The sequence below is a fragment of the Sceloporus occidentalis genome, unplaced genomic scaffold, assembly GCF_023333645.1.
Source record: "Sceloporus occidentalis isolate IW3139 unplaced genomic scaffold, rSceOcc1.0.p SCAF_82, whole genome shotgun sequence".
NCBI lineage: Eukaryota > Metazoa > Chordata > Lepidosauria > Squamata > Phrynosomatidae > Sceloporus > Sceloporus occidentalis.
The window spans coordinates 2,787,787-2,815,692 of NW_028317062.1; the positions used below are offsets into that span (position 1 = coordinate 2,787,787).

General features: G+C 42.7%; 1 protein-coding gene across 1 annotated transcript; it reads right to left on the reverse strand.

The window, feature by feature from the left end:
• Positions 1 to 7,578: 7,578 nt before the first annotated feature.
• On the reverse strand, positions 7,579 to 27,812 carry LOC149285262 (la-related protein 4-like). The gene is made up of 15 exons (XM_089495613.1): positions 27,795 to 27,812; positions 24,714 to 24,862; positions 21,872 to 22,047; positions 17,999 to 18,056; positions 17,508 to 17,644; positions 16,203 to 16,306; positions 15,556 to 15,666; positions 15,419 to 15,472; positions 12,985 to 13,088; positions 11,822 to 12,049; positions 11,540 to 11,588; positions 11,048 to 11,206; positions 10,727 to 10,851; positions 9,991 to 10,153; positions 7,579 to 7,908 (listed from the first exon to the last, which is right to left on the reverse strand). The coding sequence occupies exons 1-15, from the start codon at positions 27,810 to 27,812 to the stop codon at positions 7,579 to 7,581; spliced, it is 1,965 nt and encodes a 654-aa protein (XP_089351739.1).
• Positions 27,813 to 27,906: the final 94 nt, after the last annotated feature.

A 27,906-nucleotide genomic window follows, 5' to 3' on the forward strand; every position in this document is an offset into this window, starting at 1 on the left:
CATCGGATTGTCCTCCTTGACACAACCACACTGTCTTTTTCCAGAGCAGCCTGTTTTTCTCCTAAGGTTACCTGTGGGTTTTCTTTGTATCTGCCTTGGCTTGGTTTCAAGAGAACCAAATTTTCCACTTCTTAATAAGTGATTGAACAGCATTTTCAAGGATCTGGATATCTTTTTATATCCTTTTCTATCTTTGTAAAGTTACATTACCTCGTTACGCAGGTCTTATCATAGTTCTTTTCTGCTCCCAATGGCTCAGTATTTAGCCTGCTCAGTGCATCCACATGAGAGCTAACAAACTCATTGACTATTTATACACAGACACTAATTGCAATTTAAAAAGCCACAGGTGTGGGTAATTAACCTTTAATTGCCATTTAACCTGTATGTGTCATCTTGTGTGTAACAAAGCCAAACATTCAAGGGTATGTAAACTTTTGATCAGGGCCATTTGGGTGATATCTGTAGTTGTGATTTAAAAAGGTTTAAATATGATAGCTAGCCTTAATTAAAAGAAAGTTTTTGCATGAGCAGTCATATTTTTAAAATCAATGCCAACATTTCACAATGTTTGCCAGGGTATGCAAATAAATACTATTGGCCAAATGTACACTATATGAACTAAAGTATTGGTACACCCGTCCATTACACCAACAGGGACTTTGATGACATTGCATTCTAAATACATAGACAAATTGATAAAACATGTTTTGGGGATATCTTCTGATTAAAGTATATCTTGCACCCGACTGACAAACTAAGCCACATTTGTTAATTTACATATCAGACCTCTAAAGGCTTTTCTGGCAGAATACGCTTTTGTTGTGGCCAGGCTGCACTGGGCGCAGAAAAGCAACCTCCTGTTTTGTAGATGATGTAGCCCTAGCAGCTTTAGACACAAAATACTGTTGTGTGAAGCAGAGGTGAGCCTAGGGTCAGTCGTCGCCGAGTGCAGTGTTTCTTTGGAGCGCCCGTTCGTAACTAACATACACACACATACTAACACAGAAATCCCCGCCAAAATGCTCTTCCCCAGGCACAATTAACCACAGGCTCACTTCTGACACTCTCAACACCACGTACCTTATACATACCACCTGTGTACACACGCCCTAAGAGAATATCATAAACATCATACACCTGCATATACACTCACTCTAACATACTGTCTCTCTCCTAGCGCAGAGCCCTGTCTTCCATACCACAGGTCAAGTAATGCACTACGTGACCCTACAGCTTCCTACGTGGAAAAAGAAATCCCTGCCATCACAAACTATGCTTCACCTACTATTGCTCGTAATCTCCGCTCATACAATGATCTCCGTCTTTCCTCTACTCTGATTCCCCCCCCCACCCCCTTTAGCAAGCCTTTCATACAAGCTTACAAGATTTCTCAAGAGCTCTCCCTATTCTCTGGAATGCCCTCACCCGGCCTATCCCCCTCTCCCCTGGCTTCGGTCCTTTAGCTCACCTTTCCTAGTCCCTCTCCTTCCTTCATACAATACTTATACTAGTGTGGCTGCTCCATCCCTAACAGCAGCACTAGATTATAAGATCATTTGAGCAGGGCCTTCCTTGCCTCCTGTTTCAATTATGCTATTAACTACTTGTTACGTCCTGTCTACCTATTATACAGCACTGCGGAATACAATGGCACTCAGGGCAGGACTGGCAATGAAAAGCAGCCCTGGAATTATTTGGACACCATGTATTGTATCGCGGGGTGGAGCTCTTGTGCTCACACACCACACCCCTAACACACGCCTATCTGAGCCAAATGGCTATAAATCATTCTTTTTAAAACTATATTAAATTTTTCCTTTATGGTAACAGAATACCACATTATTTTTCAAATCCCAGGAACCAAAAGTGTTAAAAGGCCCAAACAAGTACCTGGGAATGGACAGAATCTTAACAGAATGCTGCCTCGGAGTGACCCTAGACTCAAACCTATCTTTTATCCCTCACATCAAATCACTCTCTGAATCCTGCCACAGCCAACTATGCAACATTTCCAAAATGTGTCCATCCCTGACTGCCTGCACTGCAAAACAACTAATCCACTCCCTCGTAATCTCCCGTCTAGACTACTGTAACAACCTACTTACCGGCCTCCCTCTCTCCCGACTATCCCCCTTCCAGTCTGTCCTCAATGCCTCTGCCAGGCTAAATCTATCTCACCTGACGCTCTGCATCTAAGGAACCTCTCTGCGAGTCCCTCCACTGGCTCCCCATCCATGGCAGAATTAAATTCAAAATACCAACTATCCTATAAAGCTCTCACTAACACTGCTCCCCTCTACCTATCCTTTCTCATCAGCAAATATACTCCAGCCCGCCCTCTAAGATCCAACAACGACCTCCTCCCACACCCGCCTACAGGACTTCTCTTGCGCAGCATCAACCTTCTGGAACTCTCTTCCACGTGCTGTCCGACTCTCATCAACTCTACCCTCCTTCAAACGCTCCTTAAAAGCTTTTCTCTTCAGGGAAGCCTACCACTGACACAAACATCAAAACTTCTCTCTCACCCACTTACAACCCTTATCTCGCCCTACATTTACATCATTCACAACCACGCAGTCCTCACCTTCTGTTTCTCACCCCTTATCCACCTAGATTGTAAGTTCCTGCGGGAACAAGGCCCTTCATTCCTCTTGTATCTGTATGTAAATTGCTGTATTGTACTTGTCGTTTTCTGCAACATTTTCATCTTGTACAGCGCTGTGGAATCTGTTGGCTCTTTATAAAGTATAATAACTTCTCACCACCCATGTGTGCTGGATAAAGATGACATCAAAGCTCTGCAGATATATAAGACAATCTTATGTGATGGGATCTTAAAGTCATGATACACCTGAAGCCACAATCTAGTGCCACTAATCCTTTTAAATAAAATATACAGATTGAAATAGGGTGAACACAAATCCTTTACTTTTTCTCACTGATTTCTGGGCCACGAATGTTTTGTTCTCTGAAGTGACTACAAATTCAGTTTTATCTCTAGATAAGTAAATAGTTACATTTATTCCCACAGTAAGTAAAGTGCCAGGAAACAGATGACCAAAAACACACCAGGACGGGCTCTGCCACACCAACACCCAAAACACAGACCAAGAAAGGCTCTATCAAACGGGACACCTGAAGCAGATATGCAGATTGAAACAGGAGTAAACAAAACGTTTACTTCTCCTCTCACTGATTTCTGGGCCGAGAAACAATAGGACAGGCTCTGCCACAGCGACACCAAAACACACACCATTGCATTAGCGTCAACCACTGTTGATGGGTGGCTGTTTAATTTATCTACCACCCCTTACATATCCTTCGGGGTCTTAGAATTTAGTGCATACCCAGCAAATACTACTCAAAAACACCCAAAAGGCATAAATGTTGGGGATTCCACCACACTATATAGCCATATTTCACTGAGCCTGTCACTATGTTAAAGCATCAAGTTTGGCAAGTCCTACCTAATTTTTTTATGTCTAGATTGATTAAACAAGGAGCTGAGTCAGTGGGACTGCTCTGCATTTTAACCCAAGCAATTTAAAGCCTTCTCTGGACACCATTAATAAGGCACCTGTGTGGCAGGAGGGGCTGCTTAACCCCAAGGTTTGGCCAGAACCTACAAATATACACAGCAACGAATATACAAATTAGGGGGGCTCGCAAGCTAAAAAGAATGGCAGTCACATTCAGATTCCTGGGTTGTTGCTAGAATAATAATGACCAATAAATACACAAAAAGCAAGAAGTCTGCATGCCACTACATGGTCACATACTGCTTAGACCGCCATACATAAAGTAAACCAAAAAAACTTTGTGGAGTTGCTGACCAAGCCTGCACCCTGACTTTTGTCAATTTGCCCCCTATCTTGAGATCCTGAGCCTGTGTGGTATATTTCTCTCAAAATATCGATGTTTCGGAAGGATATCTACAGCACACATTGAAGATTCAGATTGAATGATGTTAGAAGTGAAGACTAGGAGAGCCAAACCCTTCTAGTGGAGTGTACCATTTGACTGCATTACTCCACCACGCTCAACGGAAGTATCTGGATGGTATCAAATAATGAGATGTGACATTTCACAGCAAAAAATAGGAAAAGCCTCAATAAGCATTTTATAGTCGCCCCAATGGGATCCCAGCTTTATTAGCCACTATCGCTTCAAATCTTTAGGACGCCAGTCAGGAGCCAAGCTTTTTCGATCACGCATTTGTATAAAATAGATTTTTTCCCATTTAAAATATTTCAAATAAATGCTACTCACTTTACGCACACAAGCTTTGGAGGTTAAATAAAACTGGGGTCTCTATCAAGCGTAGTCATTTACAAGACCTCATTCAAAGCACTTACCAGTTTGAGCTATAATCAGTTATGTGACTGGACCAGGGCTTAATCTACACTAAAGTGCTTTATAAATACAATGTTTGCATGAAATCATAATTATCCCCCAAGTAATAAAGTTACACGAAAATAAGTCAGTGATCAGGCAGACATTTTACCCTTTGAATCAGCTTTATTCGTCTAATTCTGTGTTATTTCAATATTTTTATAGCACCTTGGCAATGTCCAGAAGAATACAAATACATGTATTTTAACAATTAAAGCCATGAACTTCACGATTTTGAATTTGGACAATAGAATTAACTGGAACAATGTAATGCAAAAAGAAAACCAAATATTGTGTGCATATGTTTTATATATATATATATATTATCTGATATATGTCTATATACACACACAGCAGAATGCCAAGGTAAGTTAGAATTACCAAGAAATTGATGCACATATGATTGTTGCTTAACCTAAAAAGCAGGACTGTTAGAATACAGTTCAAGTTTAAACACAAGCTGTATTAATATGTGCCAAAAGGCCTATTAAACATGAATAAGTGTTTCTCAGGTAAACCAGATTCAATATCATTCAAAATTAACAATATAATCATACTATGTATTCCTTTATCATTCATATTTAGAACACATTTAGATAATACAAAGCTGACATCTCTATGGTACCATAGTAAAGGAAGCCCTGAACAAAAACATACAAAAGCCACGATTATGATTCTCGCACACTAGTGTGACTGTACCAGAATAAAAACAAACAAAAATAGATTTCACAATCTATTGTAAATAAAAATGTATAAAAGGTTTCCTTCACCTAGTGCATTTTCCACAGACAATGGTGCATTGTACAAAAAAATAAATTCAAAGAAAAACTTGGATATTTTATGTTCGGCCCATACTTTGTGTCAAAGTTGTAGTTAGAATTAACTTTGAAAAAGATCTAAACAAGTCCTACAATCCAATTGCAACGGCACATTGTCTGCTTTTATGCACAAAAAGGAATGTAGTAATACACCAAGTTAGATGTAACTCGTATGCTTTAAATTCCGCAGTGTACTGTAACATCCATAGTGCTAGAAACACTAGTCTGGATAAGGAAACAAAATCATGATCATAATACACAAAAATATGGTCTACTTGAAAAGGGGGGGGGATATGTACAGCCAACAAATTTGATTGCAATTAAGGTAGTGACTAGTAGTCAAAGCAGTCTGGCCCAGTATGATTATTGAGCGTTGCTTCAACCGTTGACCAAGCAATACAGACCAGAGATTTGATGGACAAGTGAAGCTAAGGACATGAACAACGATTGTTAGTCGATCAGTAAGCCATGTGCTCGTCATGCAACATACTGTCTTTGCAGAAGTTTACACACACACAAAGTATTTTCACAGCCTTGAGTAGAATTTGATAGCCCCAGTTCACAAAAAGGAATACCTAAAAAGGGTACAGAGAATTCAAATAAATACCTTAATTTTATGAAAGACCATTGTGTAGAGCTTAAGCTGGAAAAGCCACAATCCATAGGCGTTTTCTGTACAGGAGTTGTAATGTCGCTCAAAAAAAGCTATACACTACTTTAAAGCACATAGCATATCAGCTTTCATTATAGGACTTGCATCAGTCACGAAGCAATGAAAATTTATTTGACATCTATTGAAAAAAATATATAATGTACACTTGTTAGAAATGCTCAAGTATTCCCCCCCCCCAATGAAAACTTAAATGCACTAAATTGGACATTCTGCCAGGCCCTACAGAGAGTTGAGATGTTAGACTACATTTGCCCCAGGCTGCTGCCAGGACCAACACAGACGGGTCCAATCCATGGATAACAGTAGCCGTAGCTTAAGTTTGGCTGGCAGAGCCAAGGAGCCATACATAATGCAAGCATTACTCTGAACAAACCTCTGGCAGCAAAACAAATGCCATAAATATGAACAAAACGGCACCTTGTAGGCATTATCCAAAATGCAATACAAAGGCGACAACTTAATGAAAGGTGCAGACAAAAGGTGAAAAAAAAAGTCCATAAAAACCAAATTATATATATATATATATATATATATATATATATATATCTCACTCGTTCAGAGACAAACATCGATCATGATGAGACCCTTCTGCGGTCTTTAACGAACCATTTAAGTTATGCTTTTCTCCATGCGCTATCATGGACTGTAAGCATTTACAATTGCAGCTATATTAGTTTTGTTTTTATACTTTGGGGGGGAAGGAATAAAAAAAAAAAAAAAAAAAAAAAAAAAGGAAAAGAAACCAAATATATCTCATATACTGAAGAATATTTGGGCACTGCAAAGTCTACACTGAAGCTGCATCAGCATATATACACATATATAGCAAGAATGTGTAGGTCAAGAATAAAGCATTTTACTCTTCATTCCCATGAAACCCACTTAAAAGTCGTAAATCCCTTATGCATAGCCCTTTCTTTAACAAGACGTACATACACACACAGGTTGCATTTGTAGATTAGTAGCATGAAAACCATGCATAACATGGGGGGGGGAGAGATAGTTACAACAGTAAAGAAATGTGAAATAAAAACAAACAAGAGTTTACTGAATTACATGCTATTTAAACAAAACCTTCTCTACCATCTTGCAAAAGAGTGGAATATTCCCGATTTGTAAGACGGCTTATAAAGGAAGTAAAAGCTTGGGTAGAAATTCTAGTAAGGTCAAAAGACAAACTACATTTCCAGCCAATAAGGAAACAGCAGTACATTCAGTTATTATACCACCGACACAACCACCCGGCCATAGTTGACACACCGAGGACATTGATGGCGTTTAGAAAACGTATATGACCAACAAAGCCTTAAATAGATAATAAAAAAAAAAAAAGTTTAAACATTTCAAAAATATTTTCTCACCCTCTTTCTACACAGAAAGTTTCTTATATATCTGCACCCTGAAACTTAACAGGCATGTCATCTCTGCAACTTAAAATGTTAATTAAAAAAGAAAAAAAAGAAAATCCAATCCCCCAGAACTAAATTGCTCTGTTTTGAACTGCTATTCACCACTTCAAAAGCCACGGAGATGAATTTAGTAATTTCATTATGTCCATATTCATTGGTTTTTTTTTTTTTGTTTTTTTTAACAAAGTCAGTCCTTACGGCTGAGTATTTCAGAGTTCATTCCACCGCTGACATCAGTCCAGTTAAAGTTTGAGTTCTTTTTTTTTTTTGTTTGTTTTGATTACTTTGGTGATCTTGGTGGCACGTATTGCTCCTTGCCATTACGCCGTGTTGCTCCCTGAGGTGAAGACCTGCGCACAAACTGGCGCCTCTGATCCCTGATTTTCCCCGCACCACTTCTGGGCGTTCCATTGTTGCGATGTCCTGGAGAATCCTTTACTTTTCCTTCAAGCTTCTCTTGAGATTTTTCAACATTCTTTTCCGGAACAGCATTTTCGTCATTTTTGGCTGGCGGGGAGATATTTGAACGCAGTTCGCGGAGCGGCTGTACAGGAGCGGGAGTTTGTGGGGGCTTCTGACATACTTCGGCATAACTTAATTTCCTAGGCTCCTTTAAACAAAATGCAACAGTGAGAATTCACATATTTTTATCTAAATTGTAAAAACACATCCTTTGGAACACAGTGTATGAAATATGGTTTTGGAGGATTTAACTCAAACTGTCATGTTGGATACAAAAAAAACATTTCTCAGAGTAAGGCATTTAGAACTAGGGCTGAAACAACGAATCGATAAAATCGATAATAATCAACGGAAATCGTTGTCGACGATTTCCGTTATCGATTAATCGAGTGATCGATTCGTTGTTGGCGCACTCGGCTCCTTTTACTTACCTCCGCGAGCGTTCCCCGCTTCCGCTGCACTCTCCGCCTTCTTTTAGTTGCGTGTGGCTCCGTTCGCACAGAGCGGTTCGCTCTGTGCGAGTGGCTCCGTTCGCACAGAGCGGTTCGCTCTGTGCGAGTGGCTCCGTTCGCACAGAGCGGTTCGCTCTGTGCGAGTGGCTCCGTTCGCACAGAGCGGTTCGCTCTGTGCGAGTGGCTCCGTTCGCACAGAGCGGTTCGCTCTGTGCGAGTGGCTCCGTTCGCACAGAGCGGTTCGCTCTGTGCGAGTGGCTCCGTTCGCACAGAGCGGTTCGCTCTGTGCGAGTGGCTCCGTTCGCACAGAGCGGTTCGCTCTGTGCGAGTGGCTCCATTCGCACAGAGCGGTTCGCTCTGTGCGAGTGGCTCCATTCGCACAGAGCGATTCACGGGGGTGGGGGTGGGGTTTCAGGGGATGCAGGGCAGAGTGGGGGTGGGGGGGCAGGCCAGGGTAGGAGACTGAGTGCAGGGCAGAGTGGGGGTGGGGATGCAGGGCAGGGTGTGAGTGTGGGGGCAGGGCAGGAGACTGGGTGCAGGGCAGAGTTGGAGACTGGGTGCAGGGTGTGAGTGTGGGTGCAGGGCGTGAGTGCGGGTGCAGGGCGTGAGTGCGGGTGCAGGGCGTGAGTGCGGGTGCAGGGCGTGAGTGCGGGTGCAGGGCGTGAGTGCGGGTGCAGGGCGTGAGTGCGGGTGCAGGACAGAATGTGGGGGCAGGGCTGGGTGCAGGGCAGAGTTGGAGACTGGGTGCAGGGGCACAGTGCAAAGGGCTGGGGGCAAAGTGCCAGGGGGCAAAGTGCCAGGGCTGGGGGCAAAGTGCCGGGTGCAAAGTGCCAGGGCTGGGGGCAAAGTGCCGGGTGCAAAGTGCCAGGGCTGGGGGCAAAGTGCCGGGTGCAAAGTGCCAGGGCTGGGGGCAAAGTGCCAGGGCTGGGGGCAAAGTGCCAGGGCTGGGGGCAAAGTGCCAGGGCTGGGGGCAAAGTGCCAGGGCCGGGGGCAAAGTGCCAGGGCCGGGGGCAAAGTGCCAGGGCCGGGGGCAAAGTGCCAGGGCCGGGGCAAAGATTCTTGAACAGTAATAGTCCACCTCTTTTCAGAATGTTTGGGGTTATTTTGTTTCATAAATATTGTGTTTGGGTTTTTGTACTTTGAACATATTGTTTTTTTATTACATCATAACAAAATAAGAATGTTAATGTAAATTTTAAGTTGTTTTTTAACATCCAGTTCATTAAATTTTAAACAAAAAATTTGCATATTTTTTTTTTATCCGATTAATCGAAAAAATAATCGGCCAACTAATCGATTATTAAAATAATCGTTAGTTGCAGCCCTATTTAGAACATTAGATTCTTTGAGGATCCCTCCCCACCCCATGTTCTACACAAATTGGCTGGTAGAGCCTTATACACACACATTATATACACACACACATATACATATATACACATATACACACATATACACATATACACACATATACATATATATACACATATACATATATATACACATATATATATATATACACATATATATATATATACATATACATATATATACACATATATATATATATATACATATACATATTATATATATATATTATATATATATATATACATATTATATATATATATTATATATATATATATACATATATATATATATATATATACATACATATATGACATCCTGCAGTTATAAAAGAGGAATATTAGGGGAGTAAAGGGGGGACCGAATGATTTGGGTGACAAAGGACAGAGTTACAGGTGGAATTATGTTACCTGTGTATTCAATGACGGTGAGACAGAAGCTGATGACACAGCAGCATTTGTTTTATGTGGTTTTAATGTAGGAGTAGATGCAGGTAATACGGCAGGGGTCTGGCTCGCAACGTCCTTATGACATGATAACTCTGTAGGCTTCTTGTCATGAAGAACTGTGTTACTGAAGAAAATAAAGGAACTGGTTAACAGACAAGAAGCCATAACATACCTAAAGCCAAACATTCAGTTTTGCATATTCAGTACATGAGCGCATCAAATGGTTCATATGTAATATTTGCCCTCAGATCTCATAATCTTGCGATCATTGGAGGGACAATGCAAACACAGCCCAAGCAGAGAGGGAGAGAGAGATCTAAGAACAAGTGAAAGACAGAAAAGAGATTAAGCCGGAAAAGAAAAGAACTCAGGCTTGTGACCACATGTCCTTTTACCTCTAAGCGCGATACTTGATCATCACTGGGCACAGTTATACAAAAATTATGAAAAATATTCATAAGCTAAAGATTACACGGTGCATCAACTGTCAGAAGGCGCTTGGGTGGCAAGATGAAAACCTTATTGATCTATGCTATACTTAGAGCCATCTGGACATGAACAAGGTTTCAGATAATCTTAGTCTTAATTGGAGCTCTTTACAGTGTGTAATTAAGCCGTTTGTATGCTTGTAGTGTGGTTTGCAGGTGAAGGACACAATTTCGATCGATGAGCGTTCTTTTTTACGGCACACTCTCACCTTGGCAGTGGGGTCGTTTCCTCTGTGGTACGGGGAGTTGTGCATGCGACAGGCTGCTGGAGGGGAGTTTTTGCAGGTTCTTCCTGAGCTTGTGTTGACAAATTTGCAGGTAATTCCTTATTCTCCTAAAAAAACAAACAAAAAAAAAAAAATACACATTATGCATCTCAACACACAAAATGAAAAGGCTCATAATGTGTTTTAAATTAAGCTCACCACAAAGCATGTTTGCGGTATACCAAACATTCACTCAAAAAAGTTAAGAATCCAAAAGATTAAAAAACACCACCACAGGAAGGCTACAATCACTTATTCATTTACCTTTTCTTTGCAAATTCCTTTCACAACATCAGCCATCCTGCTTTCTAGGACGGGTTCCCCAGGGGTGCTGGCTATACTCCCGGGTAACGGAGGGAAATTAGATGCTAGCAGGTCAAACTTTGGTGCGGGTGCAGCTTCTTCCATTGTTGACAAGGGCCGCTAAAAAAAAAAAAAAAAATGAAAATTTGATTAGCTTTTTCATTTGAAGCTTTGAGAACTTATTAGCTGCTTTCTGGGTATATAGGCCCTCAGATCTCATAATCTTGGGATCATTGAGAAGGCCAAGCAGACAGACACTAAGGAACAGAAACAGAAGTAGAAGAGAAATAAGAACTAGATTGTAGAGTAGATGTGAGAAATGAGGTAAGAAAAAGAATCTGGATGCCGGCCCATTTCCCTCTAAGCGCGATACTTGATCATCACTGGGCTTCCACAACTTGATGCATTAAACAAAAAAACAACTAAAGTCAAACACCTCAGAAGCCTACTCACCGAAATACGATCCTCTTCTCTTCGTCTTCTACCTCTAAAGGCATTTCGCCTTAAAAGAAAAGGTGTTTTTTTTTTTATTCAAGGCATAGATTTCCATACAAAATCACAGATTATGAAAAGTGTCTATGCACTTATGGCATGCAAAGTTTAGAACCAAAACCAACTGCTCAACCGACAATCATTTAAGAAAAAATATTTTACTGATTAAGGTGCCAACCAAAAAAAAAAAAATAAAATAAAAAAAAAAGCTTTGCAACCAAGCAGCAGTTCGGAGATAAATACCTTCCACGGCCAGCTCCATCCGAACCATTCTGTTCTATCTGTAACGACTGTGTGTCCTTTGGAGAGAACCCAAGATCTAGGTGCCCTGCCGCTGTATGTCGATCAGATGGAAAACCCCTGGAGTTGAGTCTGCTTAAAGGTGCCTCTGTTAAGGATGCTGGAGCCGTTGTAGGCCCGCTGTCAGAAGTCCGATCAGAGTTTGAAGACGTTCGAAACGGGGGCTTGACACTACAAAAGATGGTTTACGTTAAACTACCCCATTTCTCTGGAGTTAACTTCATATGAAGTTATTTGATATTAATACTAAGATCCTACACGAACAATAACAAAAAGGTACACAAGATGACCGTTACAACTTTCACTGTTGTACAGCCTGATTACGAGTAACATAACTAGAAGTTCAGTTCTACTTAAGCCCTCAGATCTCATAATCTTGCAATCATATGGGAGAACCAACAATTCATATGCCAGAGGACATTAGGACTAATATTGTTCCACTGTCAGGAACAATAATGTATTACGTTACTGAACCTGGCATGGAAGACGTAAACCAATTTTAGAAAAACTAACTTAAAGTCCAATTCCTTAGCATAGGAATGCCGGCCTTTTACCCATCAAGCGCAAGCTGTCATCACTGGGCCAGTGCAAAGCTTTAATGTTAGAATTTCTCAGACTAGTGGATGGAAAAAAGTCAAATGAAACAGACAAAATTATGGTGTAAAAGCTGGTAAACCAGGCACCTGGGGAACACTAATCAGTCCACTAACCTCCTGGCACATAGTAAATTATATCCCTGTTAGAACAAGCAACGTAGACACTGAGAATTAGTGCAGCGCTCCCCAAGCTTGGCAAAGATGCATTTTCACACTGACCGTGACCTCATATCTTATCCAGTCATTAACAAATGAGATGCTAACTGGAAAATTCCAGAAAGCCGGCATCATACAGATTCAAACAATAGCCTGGAAAAAAATCGCTAAAAACTCAATTCTTTTGTTTGGAGAATTAAACGTCTACATGCTTTATAGATGCCAGGCAAATACTTTGTTTATCAAAACTATTTGCACTTAAGCAGAAATCACTAACAGGCTCAGAACGTTTAGAAACCCTGCATAACATTGACTCGATTGTCACCATTTGGGGAAAACCCCCACACCGCTTACCGATTTCGATGGAACGGCCTTCCTACACCCAACGAAGCAGCGCTTGATTTGTAAGATCCTGAAGAATTAAAACCATTTGCAAATCCACTGTTGGGAAATGGAGCCTGCACAGGGGAGATAAGAAAACAATCCAGATAACCACTAACAATTCAAGGAAGGATCCAAAACAGACATCCTAACACAAAGCATTGACCCGCTGCCAACGGCACCAAGCAAGAAACTGATCTGTTTAAAGAGATTACCGTATTTGCTCGATTATAAAAGACGCCCCCAATTATAAGACGCCCCCCAAAATCTGAATATTAATTTAGGGAAAAAAAGCCTGAATATAAGACAACCCTATAGGAAAAAAGCTTTACCAGTAAATGTTAATTCATGTAAACTATGTGAACAATTTCTTTTTTTAATAAAAGCTATGATTGAGAAAAAGATTGTTTAATTTTCCAACCTCCCCCCAGTTATGCACATCTGCCCCCAGGCTTGTCACTCTGCCCCAGAAATGCCTTAAACCCCCTATATGCCACTGTGCCCCATGATATGCCTTTTAACCCCCTTAATGCCAAGCTGGCATACAGAGGGTTAAAAGGCATTTCTGGAGGCAGAGTGGCATTAAGGGGGTTAAAAGGCATATCAGAGCACTCTGCCTACAGAAATGCCTTATGCCCCCCATTTAACACCCCCCCCCCAAAAAAAATAATTTACCGGTGCTTCGGACTCCCGGTGTGTTGTCAGGTCTGATTATAAGACGACCCCGATTAGAAAACGAGGGGTATTTTTCAGAGCATTTGCAAATACGGTACATCGGTAAATGGCGCTGAACATTTCAAATGGAAGGAGCTCTAGTTGGGGGTTTGCACTGCGCCCCCTGAAAGCTGGCAGGCTCTGACTAAGATGGAAAGCATTTAGGCAACATAACTGCAATGGTGCTTTTCACAGTCCAGATATTTTATGGGGTAGTAACTGATTTTTAAAACACAATGGCGGAGTCACGTGAATTTATGCCACGTCACATGACTCTGCTCTGTTCCTGCTTGCCTTGGCCAGCACAAGAGAATAGACGCTGTGTGCGAGCAACGCAAAGGCAGCCTTGCGAGAGTGCGCAGGAAATCTGCAGTTCAGGTAAGGGAGTTGGGTTTGTATTAATGAGTATGCGAGAGAGAATGCGAGAGTGAAAGAGAGAGAATGCGAGAGTGAAAGAGAGAGAATGCGAGAGTGAAAGAGAGAGAATGCGAGAGTGAAAGAGAGAGAATGCGAGAGTGAAAGAGAGAGAATGCGAGAGTGAAAGAGAGAGAATGCGAGAGTGAAAGAGAGAGAATGCGAGAGTGAAAGAGAGAGAATGCGAGAGTGAAAGAGAGAGAATGCGAGAGTGAAAGAGAGAGAATGCGAGAGTGAAAGAGAGAGAATGCGAGAGTGAAAGAGAGAGAATGCGAGAGTGAAAGAGAGAGAATGCGAGAGTGAAAGAGAGAGAATGCGAGAGTGAAAGAGAGAGAATGCGAGAGTGAAAGAGAGAGAATGCGAGAGTGAAAGAGAGAGAATGCGAGAGTGAAAGAGAGAGAATGCGAGTGTGAAAACCTGGAAACCTCAGTAAATTCATATAAAATTGATAACATTGGTATATGTACCAAATAACATTGGCTGGAGGCGGAATGTTGTATTAGATAGTTGCAGCAATCTTAAATTGATAAGCCCTCAGATCTCATAATCTTGCAATCATTGGGTAGGATCAACAATCCAAGCTGGAGTCAATGAGATAAAAAAAAAATCATTCCGCTACCGGAACAGCAACGTATTACTGTGCCTGGCATGGAATAACTTAAAAGCAAAATAAGATTATTAACAAAAATTCCAGACACTGGAATGTTACCCTTTTACCCATCAAGCGCAATTTCTCATCACGGGGCCAGACTGTAAATATGGTTAACAAAGCTTATCAAATGTAAGATGAAGTCTAGGAGGAATTTCATTGTAAGACTTACCAGTGGAGTTTCGAAATAAGGTGCTGGGTTTGGTGACCACGTTTGAGGCACAATGTTATAAATGGAGTACTGCTGATGAGGATTAAATACAGGCTGCATAAAAAGTGGAGAGGCAAACTGTGCTTGGGACTGAACCGGCTGAGCGTACACACTGGACTCTACGGACCGATATCCATTCTTTGCAAAGAATGTGTTGATGGCTTTTATCCTAGCCTGGTGGGAAAACATACAAGTTGGAGGATTAAAGCAAAAAATGTCTACTACTACTGGAGGCATTACACAGGGAAACTGCAGAAATGGCCAGGTTTAAAAAGATTGCACCTCTTGCAAAAATTTTAAAGCGTTACTATGTTATATAAAGTTTTATATCACAATGTTAAAAACCAAGGCCATCAGAAAACAAAGCTTTGAGAACGGTTTCACCATGCTAACAAAATCTACTAAACACACAGACTTACCATTATAGGCTTGTCCTGAAAAGTTTTCACTTCTTCCCGTAGATATTTAAATGCCTGCGCAATATAAAATTGATTCAGTGCAGTGAAGAGACTTACAATGGATAAAAGGAGAATACACTTTGGGTGGTGGATCTTACCTGTTGGGCATCGGTATCTGACTGGAATGTAACATACCAGTTGTTATTGTGAGCAAACTCACAACTTATAACTTTGGGACAATTTTCATTGTCAAAGAGTGCTTTAACTTCCTGGTGGGAGGGAGAAGAAATGCACAAAGACTTTAGGAAATGCTTTGAACGCACCATTTTTGAATATTCCAGGTTCAGTACCACAGTTAAAAGCCCTCTCCTTAAGGACTGGAGCTGATTTTATGGCAGATTGTTACAGCATTCAACAGTATCAAAAACAATGTTCCTTAGTGCTGTATTTCATTAAAAAAAAAAAGTGTAGGTGGAACAGCAGCTTTAAGAAAACAAACAGACGTAAAGCACAAACATGACCACATGGGAAAATAAAATATATGTTTTGTTAAACTGATCTAGCATCAAATAGGTTGATGGTGGTACTCACAGTAATCTCATCTTTGGGGTTCATAGATTCGAAAGACTTCCTCCTAATTTACATTCTTACAAACTACTGATGGCAGATAACTAGTTGTAGTGGCATTTTAAGGGTTAAAGTTATAGTTTTGCAGAAAAAAACCCCTGAAAAAATGATCTATACAGATGGGAGCTTTAGAGGTTAAGCTTGATACTTCTAAAACAAAAAAAACCACAACAAATACCTCTACAGGAGTAGTTTCTGGGATTTCACGAAGAATGATGATACACCGTTTATGATTCGGTCGCACTTTCTCCCCTTTTTCATCAACCTGCACCACAGGAGTAGCTAAAAGGAACACGGGTGGGATTGGTCGGGTGAGAGAAGAAAAAAAATTCAGTATTTATCCCGAGATGTAATGATGTAACTGATACAGCTTGAGAGATATATAGATATATTATTTAGGTGTCAATATTCGCAGCATTTACTTTTGTGGTAAGAAATATGAAAGTAACTTGGTTATGACTGGTAGAGAGCATAAGTACATGCAGCCTACACACAATCCATATGGAAGAACCAGTATTTCAGATGTGTACCAAAACTGTTTTGGTAGCAACATCAAGCAAAAAAATAAAAAAAAAAGTGCAGTGGTTTCTGTGCTCAACACAAAGATACGGCACTTTTGTGCTAGGTAGAAAAGGTATTGTTAAGGCAAAAGTGTAACAGTATAGGAGAAGACTCCATGTGCTGCCGATGAATGCATGAGATGTAAAGATGACGGCTTCATTTGATGGTGGGAACAATAAAACATGCAGGCTTTACAACATAAACGGACGTGTTTTGGGTCCTAAGGAGTGCACAGATTTATACAAGCAGCCTACAGCTGTGGATAACGAGAGGAGATCCTGCAAATCAATTATGAGGGGGGGTAGTCTAGTGTCCAAGGAAGCCTCCACTATGGCTGCTTATTACAGTGTTTGCAAGTATATTAATATGCTTTTTTTTTTTTTTTTAACCTATTTGGGGATGAGACCATCTAAAAAATCTGCAGCCAGTCAGCGGTAGGAAAGCACTCCCACTGAAATCAATGGGACGCTGTCTGCACATGCCCTTGGGCCCATTGCTGAGCCAGAGCAGACTGGTGGAGAGTCTTCCATGTGGAAGCAGGCAGGTGTGTCTAGCCAAACATGTCGCCAAGAAGCCGAATAGCCAAGGGCATGCAGGTTTTGCAGAAGGGGGGGTGGGGGGGGGGGGCACCGCCAATATACGCAGGAAAGAGCATTTGGTAGCTAGATCGGTACAGCAACCCAGCGAATGCTCACTTATCTAACTTAACCTCATCTCAAGTGTACAGATGAAGTTACATTGGACTGTCTAGACACCCATCCCAGCCAGTGTTATTTCAGTTATACACATGACCTGGCAGTCTACTTTTGCATTAAACCCACCATGTCTCCCTCACTTTTTGGCGAGTGAGGGCACCTGTGGCCACAGACATCAGAATAGTTCAAGTCAATACATTTTTGTTAATAAAGCTGTTCATACTTACAACGCAATACTTCCAGGATGAGGTCCATGTCAGTGGTCAGTTTCTTGATTCCTTCCATATTTGCTATTGTCCATATAGGTACAAACTGATCACTATCCATTTGTGACATCAAATAGAGATCTTTAGAAAGATTCTCTCTACAGAAGGGAGGAAAAATACCAGTTCTGTAAACGCTTCCATAAAGTGGCCTAAAAACAGCTCATATAACGTATATTCAGTAACAAAACTTACACAGAGCAGGCGCCAACACACAAGGTTTAAGTTTTGAGACACTATACAGTGACGGCATGGTTTACTTAATCTATTACTGTTGGACAGCCATTCACCCAACTTCAGACGGGACCATATGTACTAGTGTTGGCATATTCTCTAGATTAATAAAAGACCATTGGGGTGCCCAAAGCCTGCGCAACATAACGAGTCTATCGTCTCTTGGGCAAATACAGTAAAATGCAATTTTCTTACAGTAACATGCGTAGATAGGATCTTACCGTGAAAAGCAAAACTCAAGTTGCTTTTTGAGACATTCTTTTAGATCTTCGGCAGAAACTTCCTCTGGAACGGTAGAAGTGCCATCACCTAAAAAAGGAGGAGTTGTTGTGTAAACACACACCATTGGTTTTTGTGATCTTATCTCTACATATACATTTTTAAAACAATCCCACAGCTGTGTATTTGTTGTGTGCAAGTTTTTGGGTCTGTTGTCTGAAAATTCACTAGAGCCGAACGGTATAAGCTTTAGTAAGCCATTTGTTCTCTGCAAGCCGGGGGCCAGATTCAGGCCTTCCTAATGAATACAAACAAATAGTAAAAGTAAGCGCCACTCAACAAAATTCCTTAAACACCGCTGCGCAATGAAAAAAACCCAAAAAGCAAAAAAACTCGTACGCGATCATAAAGGCACAAAAGCCAGAGGAGCCTATGAATAGTTTTGCCGAGCGCCGCTTACCTTTGCTGTCTGTCTTTGCCCAGCCTACTCAATACCATAAACCCTTTTACTCTGTAGTAAACCTAATAGCCAACTCAACCACCCAGCGGAACCTCCAACCTATACCAGAGGTGATGCACTTCATAGGATAAGCGGGACCTCATTTTCATCCCCACGAAGTATAAGTCGAGTGGGGCATTTCACAGCCTCCCGGTGTGTAGAAGTTTAATGGAAGAAAAGCTACCATATTTATATGCCGAGTACTGAAACTTACCGAGCCGGACTGGAGAATCTCGAATCTCTAGGGGAGGGGCGAGCGGAGAACCCGCCTCCCCTGGGCCAGTCTTCAGGGCCACGCCGAGGTAGGTGCAAGATCGTGATCTCCCCAGCTAGCCCTGATCAGCAGGCGCCCGATGAGCAGGGCTGGTTGGGGAGATCACAACCTCCCTCTAACTAGCCCAGCATTAGGGAGCTCGAGGTCTAGCAGGGTTAGGATACAGATCCCCCGCAGCGGTGCAGGGGACCTGCATCCTACTCTCCGACACAGACAGCCTCCCGTGCTGTCACTTTCCGTTAGCGGCGATGCACGTAAACCCCCGCTGCCGGCACGTCTGCTCGGTGTGCTTTAACAATCTCCCTTGCCGGGAATTCCCACAGGGGGAGTCCCGGCAAGGGAGATTGTTAAAGCACATCGTGCAGACATGCTGGCAGTGGAGGTTGTTTACGCTCGCCGGTGAACGTCTGCGCGGTAAGCTTTAACCCCTTCGTGACAAAGGCTGATTCTATTTTTTGTACCCTTCGTGACAATGGCTGTTTTATCGTTTCTGCGGTGTTTGTGTTTAGCTGTAATTTTCTCTTAACCCATTTACTAAACCCACACAAGTTATATATTGTTTTTTTCAGGACAAGAAGGGCTTTCTTCAGACACCATATTTTTTTTATATATGATGTAATTTTCTATAATAAAAATAATAAAATATGACGAAAAATTGAAAAAAAAAAATTCTCACTTTTATTTGAAAAATCTTTTATTCATCATAAAAAACTACTGAAAAAACCTGCTAAATAGATTCTACTATTTGTCCCGAGTTTAGAAATACCCAATGTTTTTATGTTTTTTTGCTTTCTTCTACACGTTATGGGGCAATAAGTACAAGTAGCGTTTTGCTATTTCAAAACCATTTTTCTCTGAATCTGGTAATTCTGTCTCCATGTGGTATTTGGGGCATCTTTGAAGCCAGCAAATTAAATTTACCCCACCAAACCATATATTTTTGAAAACTAGACACCCCAGGGTATTTTAGATGCTGATAGTTTAACCCTTTCCATGCACTAATCCTACCACCAACCCTTGTCAAAGTTTGTGATAGTAATTGTTTTTGCTGTTTTTTTAAACATACTTTGTACTTCAGGTGTAAAATTACAGCTCCTGGTATGTTGTTGCTGTCACACAACACCCCGATATGTGTTCAGCAACATCTCCTGAGTACACTGATACCCCACATGCATGGGTTTGTCAGATTGTTTGGGGGCAAAAGGGCCAAATTTGGAACAAGCCTCCTCAGCCGTATACCGCTGCATGGCAACAATTGCAGCAAAAATAGTGGGGAAGGAAAGGGTTAATGGCTCTAATAAAAAAAATTAAAAAAACCCTAAAAAAAAGTACAAAAAAAAAAAGTAAAAAAAAAAAATGTAAAAAAAAAGAACCCCAAAAACAATTGCCACTATGCAAGATCACTGTTTATGCAGTGATCAATGGCAATGAAGGGGTTAATATTAAATGGGTGGCTCTTATAAGAGCCTTTGGATCAATATATATATATATTATTGAGAATACCTGAAAACACACTGATCTGTCTCTCTCCCTCACTAGAAGCAAGTGAAGGAGGGAGGCAGATCCAATACTGATCAAAACATTGCCTTTGATTTAGCAAATCATGATCACTCTTATGAGTGATCTGACCACTAGGGGTGTTATTCACTGGATGTCCATGACATCCAGCAACCCCCCCCCCCCGATGATGACAGCAGGCTCCGCCCCGGGCTTGATGGGCGCCGCCATCTTGAAACACCGCGTGTGTTTTGAAGACGCCGGTACCGGGAAGGTAAGTTAAGCATTTAGGAAGCGATCGCGGGTCGCTTCCTTTGCTAAACAGGTGTTGCAAAGATGCCTCGATACTGAGGCATCTTAGCAACACCAGCTAAGCAAAGGAAGCGACTCGCAATCGCTTCCTAAGCCCTTTTTTCGGCGGCGGGCGCCGCCATGTTTGAAAGACGTGCAGTCTTTCAAACATGTTTTTTTATTTGCTCCTAGGAGCGATCGGGGGGGGGGGGGGGGGGGGGCCGGGAATGTTTTTTTGGTGTTGCTCAATGCCTCGATGTCGAGGCATTAGAGCAACACCGTTTGAGTGAAAAAAAAAATAAAAAAAAAATAAAAAAAAACGATCACGGATCGATTTTTTCACCCGTTTAAAGACGTGCCGGTCCTGGCACGTCAATTGTCATAATCGTCACGATTTTCGGTGACGTGCCCGGACCGGCAATTGTCATCAAGGGGTTAACAATCCTCCTTACCAGTGCAGAACGGTATACAACTTCTGGTGCCGAAAGTGCCGGCATCTCAAGTTGTATACCGTTCTGCGTAGAATAGACGTCCCCTGTCGGCCCCGCAAGACACCGGGACTCCGGAAGTCTGCACTGGTAAGTCTAGGGGAGGGGCGCACATCGAGTGGCAGCATATCTCGGGGGGGGGGGGGGGGGGGTCACGGACACACAGAGTGGCAGTCTGTGTAAAGGCAGGGGTGTGTGGTGAGGGCAGTGTATAAATGTGTATGTATGGACAGGTGTATGTTAGTATGTGTAGACGTGTGTGTGTAAAGGAAGGGGTGTGTATGTCTATACATGTGTGTGTGGACAGGCATATGTTAGGGAGAGCTGACCCACCCAATCCAAGGAGGCTTTGTATACAACAACCAGCCAATCACCAGTAAGGTACATCGCTTGCCGTGATTGGCTGGTTGTTGTATACTGGGTAGAGGGGTAGTCTTATGCGGCGAGTATAGCCCAAATTCTATATTTTAACTGGAAAAGTTGGGGGTCATCTTATACGCCGGAAAATACGTTTTTGTTTTTTATATTATTATATATATATATATATATATATATATATATATATATATACATACATACATACTTAACCCCCCGCCCGAAAAAAATAAATAAAAACTACATCTGAGACTGTGGATTTTTATAAGGCAAGATTAAACAGTGAAAATCCTTATGTCCCTTTAAACTGGATATTTTGTTGTTTAAACAAGTAACTAAGGGGCAACCTACAAGAATACAATGATTATGAGGACTGTGCATCACATACCAAACACAATAACCGTTAAACCACTACTAGAGATACACTCCAGCTACCATGAATAGACCGCACTCGGCCAGACGCACTCACCTGATGCCTCAAACATTTGGTATCCGAGCTCATCCGGTACGATTAAATCCATTCCATTAGCAGCCGCTTCTTCCATACCGAGACCATTCTGGCTTGCTTCGCAAGTAGGGGAATACATTACTTCGAACTGCTTGCAAGCCTCACTCATATTTTCTAAGAGATAAGGGGGGAAAAATAGAAAATTGGAGAGACTTGCATGTCTAATTGAATCCAAAACGCAACTTTTGAAACATTCATGAAAGATGACAGTCTGGAAGCAGACGTTACGTGACCAACGTGTGGATGACCGGGACAGCGGACACTTTATATACAGAGAATTCACTAAAGGGCAGGATTACAGGAGAGATGCGGCTTCAACTGCCTCATTTAACTATTCATTATGAAGGGCCCACACTGGCAAGTCTATTCAGGCCAAGGCTGGCACTGAATAATGGATAGTTCAAGGAATGAGGAGATTCCAAAGACACCGGGCACGTGCGCCATTACACTGGCGTCTAGCACAAAGTAGCCCAGTCCTGAAGAGAAAGTCAATACTAAAGAACCATCCTCCTCCTGTAACCTGCACTGCAGCCAGAGTGGAAATAAAGACACTGGAGGGTCCAAGACCCCCTGAATGTCACTACGCCAGTGCTGGCTGGTGGAGAGTATCTCCGCATGGATATTGCATTGTGCAGGAACAAGGCAAACAGAGGTGAGGGGGAAACACACACACACATATATATATATATATATATATATATATAGATAGATATATATATAGATATAGAGAGAGAGAGAGAGAGAGAGAGGAAACCGATGCGCAAACACTGAGCTGCTCCATGCATTAAAGTGCATGCAATAGTGGAGTGCACCTATTAACACAATCTATAGATAAAAGCGTATCCATGTCAACGTTGGATTTTTAAATAAATAGGTCGCAAGTAATGTTAGCTGAAGAACGGTGGCCTCTTGTCCTGTACTAGCGTGAGTTATGTTCACAAGCACCACTGTAAATACAAGCCCTCAGATCTCAATCTTGCGATCACTGAGAACACCAAACAATCAGGCGCTGAGCAGGAGGAACAGAGAGAAGACAGACGTTTAAGAGAAAGCAGAAGGGAACAGAGAAAAACAAGGAAAGAGCTGCTCAGACACCCGATCGCTGGCCCACTTCCCTCTAAGCGCGATACTTGATCATCACCGGGCTGTCATGACAAATTATGATCAAACTGATTCTAAAGCATTTGAGATCAACAGTATATAACACAAAAAACCCACAAACATTAAAATGCAAATCAAACTCTGTTAAGTGATCCTGGGATAGAGCTGGTCTCATGTTGCAGAGTTTTTACACAAAAGTCCAACTCCTTGCACAATGAAGCTAAAGGGAACGCGTCAATTGGCCACCGGTTTACGATTTCTACATCTAAGCAAAGTACTTTATTTTGAAGGGTTTAATAAAACAAATCTGCTGCAGATTTCCCATTCCCAAAGCAACCTAGGCTTTCAGTCCACGAGCAACTCCTTTTTATATCTCATGACCACAAGCCAGAACTAAGAGCATAAAATGGTACAATCAGCGTAACATGTGTGCAGGTTTGGGTCACAAAAAGAATAAAAGTCCCATCATGCATCACTAAGACTCAGTTTACATTCTTCCAGCGAAATGCATGGGGTTTCACAAACATTGCTTGTTTACCTTTCTGAAGGCTGCGGTGTCGGCGCATGCACAAGCACGCAGGCATTAGGGGCAAGTGTCCAAGCAAGCATTTGGCAGATCTATTTTAGAGCTTTTAAAAAGGGAGCAAACTGCTTACTTGGCAGCTGCAGAAGCCGTTTCAAATTCAGATCAGGCAGTCGCTTCCTACTCGTGGACAGCAAACTTAAACGGGAGCTGTGACTAAATTTACACTAAAACAAAATCACAAGCTTGTGAAGTTAATTTAAGTTAACCCCACAAGATGCGATCATACGCCGTGTGTGCTAGAGCCAGCATTACGTCTATGTCTCCTTCCTCTTCAGAGGGCTACCGGAACCAATCCACAAATCGTCTGTGTGTTATATTTATGTAGAGCCACCATACTCTGCAACCCGGTATTCGCTATTTTCAGTAGGGAAGGGGGCAGAAAACTGACAGATCTGCCTCATTATCTTTTAAAAGGGACAGTAATGGAAATTAAAAATGCATATACCACAGAGAGCACTTAAAATGATATTTAACAGCTTCTGTGGGTTGTTCAGGATTCTGCTCAAGAGATTCATGGCTACAATAGCTTCACAGCAAAAAATAAACATTACTACGGTATGAAAGGATAATCATCAGCATGAAGCATCGAGCCACATTGTAAGATAGGAGGGGGGAGAAAACAATTGCAGATCGTCCATTGTTAATGCTTCATCGCTGTAACCAATAGGGTTGTTTTTTGTTTTTTTTTAATTTAAATTTATTCAAAATGTTTTATAGTTATTTCTGTAACTTTCCCCCCCAAGTTTTTGCTAGGCATATCTTTAACCGTGTCAGCCTGTAAACACAATCAACGGATCAGGCCCTTTACAAGTGAGAACCTTCCTTGGCTTTCTGAAGGGGGGGGGGGGTGTTTCCTAAGGGGCAGCTATTTCATGAAACACTCAAACCCGAGTTATTTGAGAATAACGAAAGCATTAAACACAGGCCTCAGTCACACATACGTCAGGGAAGCCTCCTCCTACTAGCATGGAGGAACACCCCATCTACCTTGGCCTGTCCTCTACGGTAGCAACATGAAATCTTTCCTTTACCAACATAATTATTGGGGTGCATCATGGCACCAGGCATAAGGCTTTTAAATAGAAAGAACGTCACTGTTTACCTTCTGTGCCGATCCCAGTTGTTGCCGACGCTTCATCCCAGGAATCATCAGTGCCATTGACAGCTTGAGACACCGCAGCGCTTCCTTGGGGGATTTCTTGCCATACTTTTGCATTAGGATTCAGGCCGGCACCTTTAGAGGCAACCTTTGAAAAATAAAGAGTGTTAGTGACGGCGGTGTCTGCAACAGAGTAATATAACAAAACTAAACAGACGAACAAAGACAGAAGAAAGTGAGGTCGTTAAAGAGGCTGAACGTGACATGCGCTGTAAACGCTGGATCTCTGTACATAGTATATATATTAGAGGCAGCAGCAGAACATTGCGGCTCCCGCATTACTTAAGGAAAACAGATATTTTTAGATTGGGGAAGATAGAGGGTTTAGTCCATGCTGATAGCATCTGTGTCGGCTCAAAAAACAAAACAAAAAAATAAAATAAAAATCTAACTTTCAGGCCATCTCCTTCAGAGTAAAGAAGGAAGCTAAGAAGCAGCGCTTCACCCTCGTCACACGCTGTTTGTATAAATACAACGTGTAACTGCAGCATCAGCCGTGCCGGCAGAGACCGTAACTCCTGAGCGTCTCTACACGATCCGAGCGACAGGAGGTATATTCACCGCGCGCCGTACACGACCGAGCGTTAAGCAGGAGCAGCTTTCCAGCAGTCATCTGATCTCGGATATCTCCTTCCAAAATACACCAAGACCTGACAATACAAGCAGAGCATGCAGCGCTCACACGTAGCTCGGGGAACCTGCCATGTTAAATATATTTGTACACGTAAGCCTCGAGACGACCATTCCCTTCGCTGAAAGTGCTCGGGGTAAATCACGTCCACACGCCAATGAATAATGGCGTTTATTCGGGGAGTCGTGGCGATTTAGTGATGAAAAGCCCTTTCCGTGGGTCAGGGCAGGCATTTAATGCGCGTTTGCAGTTGATGCTGCTGGTTGCCACAGCCAACGGCCCCTTTAAGGAAATCCTGTTTAAAGGTCACAGCACGCCAATAGTTTAAAAGGCAAAGCAGATTATTGCAGTTTATAGCTGCAGCCACACAGTCAGATGCTTTTAAACAACCAGAACACGCTACACGCGTGACACAGGACCCCTAACCAAACATTACCTATCCGGATCACGCGCCCAACACACTAGCAATGTAACGGTTTATGGAAGGACTATTTATAGTAACGACCTTGGCCTAAAACCGATAAAAGCCATACGGGTTCAGAAAGGTCCAGTAACAACTCGCTGATGCCGTCCAATCACGGCGTCCCAACATGAACCGGAACGCAGAACCGTTTGTGGCAGCTTGTTGTCACTTTCCTCGGGTCTACGCGGCAGCTTCCCGCTCTGCGACCTTTTAACCTCCGCAAACATCCACAACAGCCAGCCGGCCATTTTATGCCCGGATGGAGAGATGATGAACAAACCGCAGAACCGAACGCAGGGGATGGGCAGCCCGGCTGTTAGAGACTTTGCACACCGCAGAGACCATCCAAAATACTCGGCACACATTTAATGCCCGAGACATTTTCCGGCACATTTATCCTGCAATTCAACTTCCTAACAAGCGACCACGATCCACCAACTCAACAAGCAGCCCATAACCGGCAACTACTCGGCAAATCACCAGACGACGTTCACCAGCACCGGAAATAAAACCCCTTTAGCCAAAGTATGCGTCTGTCTGTATATTCTAGTCTTGCCATTCCCGCTGCTATAGGTAAGTAGCACGGAGTAAATTGTTGGCGCTATATAAAGATAATATTAATGTTGGTAGCACCAATTGTATGAAGTCAGAGGGGTCTGAGAAGTTACTCGTCTTCCCGAAAAACTGATTTTAAGGCCAAAGTCAACACATCGGCTGCCAAATCCAAATAAAAGCAAACAGAACGTTTGCAGAGCGCTGGTTTCTAAAGCTTACCTAAAAACCATAAATACAGACAGTAGAGAAACCCAGAGGAACTGGGCCGGAGCGATGGGAAACCCGGTGCCCGGTCCACTCAACTCTCCGTGTTTCACGGCACAGAGCTTCCACATTCTTGGGTCACACACTGGGATCCGAATGGGGGGGAAAAAATGGCATATGGAACTTTACAAGATTAACTTGTTCGTTGAGTTAAAAACTTTAATTCTTACTAAGAGGTGTTCCAAAAGCCTTCAGCCCCAAGAAGTAAAATGGTAGCCAGCGCAGCAATGTCCTTGGGCAACCGCAGAGCAGCCAGGAAGTGGCACCATAGCCAGGGCTAGTTACTTGTTGCACGTGGGGGGAGGGGCGCGTCTACTCGGTGTACCGATACGGAATCAAGTTATTTCCGATCCAAGACAGAGCTTCGGTAATCACGGCAGGCAGCGCATCGGCCAGTCACATGGGAGGCCACATGGTTTCACTTAAAGCGATCGCTTGCAGGACGGGAATAAAAGTGCTTCGGCCAACCGGAGCATGTTACTAAGAGCGACGGCAACAACATGCCGACTCGAATCATCCCAATACATACGCCTATCTGTAATACGGACGGGACACCGATGATGGCGGCAGCGCAGCAAACCAAGCGCTCTCCCTCCCAGGCCACGGAGCACATAATTGCGCCAGGCACTATACACAAATAACGCTAACAGGTCCAAAACGGCCAGTCCCACTCGAGAAGCCACCAGCACACGGAGGCCCGAGGTACCGTCCATATGGTGATCGCCTCTTACTTCTCTCCTCCATTCCCACAGAGGTCCAGGGGCCACCAGCCCGGCTGCCCTTCTCCCCAGTGATAACCTTCACACAGCGATCAGGAGCTTTGACAAAAGGTCACTGCGGTGCCTTTCAGCACTTCCCATCCCCCATCCCCGCCAGGCGACACACGTACAAAGTTAATAGCCTCATGGAGCAACTAATAACCGTTTGTCTTTCGGTCCGCGCCTCCCCCTCACCCGATCCTTGTATCTATCCCTTCACCGACCCGTATCGTCCAGGCCGCGGTGAGAGGAAGGATTGCTGTGTCAGCCCGGCCTCAGTCACATGGCGGCCTCCTATCCCTTGCTCCTACGCTCCCGCCCTCTTTCCCCTCCTTCACCCGGCTCTCACCTCCACGAATAATAGCATCCTATCACGGTGAAGAGAGAGAACCCCTGCTGACAGTCAGGCAAAAGGTAGCGTCAGAGGCTCGCAGACAGAAGAGAGATACCCCGGGCCTCGA

What these genes read in the sequence shown, in the direction of transcription:
- LOC149285262 (XM_089495613.1), bottom strand. An exon ending in CAGATACCGATGCCCAACAG is followed by an intron (nt 15,473 to 15,555) that starts GTAAGATCCACC and finishes TATATTGCGCAG; the next exon opens with GCATTTAAATATCTACGGGA. An exon ending in AGGCCGTTCCATCGAAATCG is followed by an intron (nt 12,050 to 12,984) that starts GTAAGCGGTGTG and finishes CATCTTTTGTAG; the next exon opens with TGTCAAGCCCCCGTTTCGAA.